Source organism: Leuciscus leuciscus (genome assembly GCF_965113295.1).
Source record: "Leuciscus leuciscus genome assembly, chromosome: 12".
In the NCBI taxonomy this organism is placed as follows: domain Eukaryota; kingdom Metazoa; phylum Chordata; class Actinopteri; order Cypriniformes; family Leuciscidae; genus Leuciscus; species Leuciscus leuciscus.
The window spans coordinates 42,589,610-42,592,109 of record NC_138736.1 but is presented as its reverse complement, the minus strand read 5'-3'; the positions used below and the strand labels follow the sequence as shown (position 1 = coordinate 42,592,109).

The 2,500-nt window shown below is 41.4% G+C and overlaps 1 protein-coding gene across 1 annotated transcript in view; it reads left to right on the top strand.

The window, feature by feature from the left end:
* Window positions 1-2,500, top strand: part of LOC309511331 (venom phosphodiesterase CdcPDE) — a 58,350-nt gene that overhangs the window by 15,259 nt on the left and 40,591 nt on the right. The window contains exons 6-7 of the mRNA XM_082186503.1: window positions 261-358; window positions 467-546. Of these exons, the coding sequence (XP_082042629.1) occupies window positions 261-358; window positions 467-546 (178 nt within the window). The remainder of the gene's footprint in view (window positions 1-260; window positions 359-466; window positions 547-2,500) is intronic.

Sequence of the window (2,500 nt, the reverse complement as noted above, 5' to 3'; positions counted from 1 at the left end):
TTTACCACTGAATCAAATCACTTTACCACATCATGGTGAATCAACTGAATCATATAACGGCAGTGATGTGGTTTTCTCCTCCTGGTCTGATGACTGATAGATTACTAGGAGATTTTTGGTAGGTAGTTTTTTAGTTGTTTATTGATGTGTGTGTGTGTGTGTGTGTGTGTGTGTGTGTGTGTGTGTGTGTGTGTGTGTGTGTGTGTGTGTGTGTGTGTGTGTGTGTGTGTGTGTGTGTGTGTGTGTGTGTGTGTGTGTAGCTTTAAGAAGCAGCCACTGCTGTTGGTTTCTCTGGATGGTTTAAGAGCTGAATATCTGCAGACATGGAGCTTACTGGTGCCAGTGCTGGAGAAGATCAGTGAGTCTCACACACACACACACACACACACACACACACACACACACACATTTACTCTATTCAGTCTCAGTAATCAACTGCATGTGTGTGTGTGTGTGTGTTGTTCAGGAAAGTGCGGTACGTCTGCACCCTTCATGCAGGCCGTGTTCCCTAGTAAGACGTTCCCTAACCACTACTCCATAGCCACAGTGAGTCATGAACCACACACACACGCACGCACGCACGCACGCACACACGCACACACACGCACGCACGCACGCACGCACGCACGCACGCACACACGCACACACACACACGCACTTTGCCATTTTCATCTCCTCTGATTCTGCTGAGAAACTTCCAGAAAAGTTCCACTTCATTATCATGACTCATGTGTGTGTTTTACCTTTCGTCAATCTTTCCATATGAAGGACTTCCACTGAACTAAATAAACCAATACACTAAAATAAACTAAGGGACCCTATTTATGGAAGGGGCCACCGGAGGAAAATAGGGGAGGGTCAGAGCCCGTCTACGGAGAGCCTGTCCACTCCCTATTAAGCCCTATTGTACCGAATTTTGGTTGTAGTACCACCAGAGTTCCACTGGGGGCGCTCGCCATGAGTGCAAAATGAATGGGAGTCAATGGGGCTAGACGGCTAAATTTGTCTCTTTCACCCGATTGCCGTTGAGAAATCTCAGATGTGATTGTAGATTTTGCAAGTTCAACATGGGTTTTAGGTCGAAAGTTGAATGAACGAGTACTTATGTCGTTTTGATTTCTTACAGGTTGAGTTGTTGTTGCCCATAACACGCTAGCATTCTGCTAATGACGTCAGCATTCTGACGTCATTGACATTTTGAAAGACTTTTTTAAATCAAATAAGTGACTCTAAAAAATCTAACACCCAGCAATGTGTAATTTCTTTGCATCTCCTTTCGAATACAACATTCAAATTACTAGACAAAAAATTATATCCTGAGAAAAGGGGATTTTGAGGGGTATACCGCCATTGACCTCCATTCATTCTGCACTCGTCCTGTGAGCGCCCTCATATGGAATCAGAGTGGAACTGCAACCAGTTCAGAAGCCGGAAGTGTAGTGAGAGTGAAACTTCTCGCCATATTAGACATTCTCTGGGAGGGTCATGTCTTTTTATTCTTTGTTGAGGGGAGGGTCATCCAACTTTTTTTAGTCTAGGGGGAGGGTCACCCAACTTTTATATTCATGAAAACAGCAACATTTCAAAGTGGCTTATTTGGTGTTATTTTTTTTCCATTTAGCTCCATGTTGATCTCGCGTTATCAGCCCCCCTTCGATATCAGATGGGTCTGACCCAACAAAAATCCAGTTTGGAGCTGTTTGACTGTGCGTGTGCGGCGCACTTCAGTTCCCGCTTAGAAAAAGTGCATCATGTCAGAACAAAATGCCAAAGAAATGTTTACCCGGCAAAGCTTTAAAGCACGAGCAAATAATGAACTTTTGTGATTGCGAATAAGTGCACAGTGTCCTGTGAGTGTAACTCCACCGCTGCATTAGCATGTGATGTGAACGTACGTCGAGTTTTACAGTATTGCGACTGAGGCGCCAGAACTGCTGCTGATAGAATGTGCGCTGTAGCGCGATACTACCATATTTTAGTTTCCATTTATTTTGTTTCCACGATGTGTAAGATGTAGGGCTACCACATCTTTAAATTACTATTAGTATTATTTAATTTAACATAATAAAATACGTAGACCTACACCACAAAAACTAGTTGAGGATAAATTCGTTAAAATTGGGCGATTCCAGTGTTATGGACGTGACATTTGCAGTCAAAACTTGAAATATAAATTCTCAGAAAATGCATTTAATACCAATATTTTGAAACGTCTGAAAGGAGTCAAGACATTAGAAAAATATCAGTCTACACATGCGTTTTATATTTAATATGAGGGAAATACACATGTGACGTGACACAAAAAATCTTTAACTTTTAGGTGGCAAAATATGTTTTAGTAATTCTATAAATTACACTGTGCAAACCAAAAGATATATACCCACCAGATGAATAAAGATCGGCCTCCACAGAACATAAAATATTATTTTTATTTTATTTTTCGTGTTCGCATTTATGTGATAAAAAAAACAAGAAAAAAAAAAACAATGTTACGGGCGTG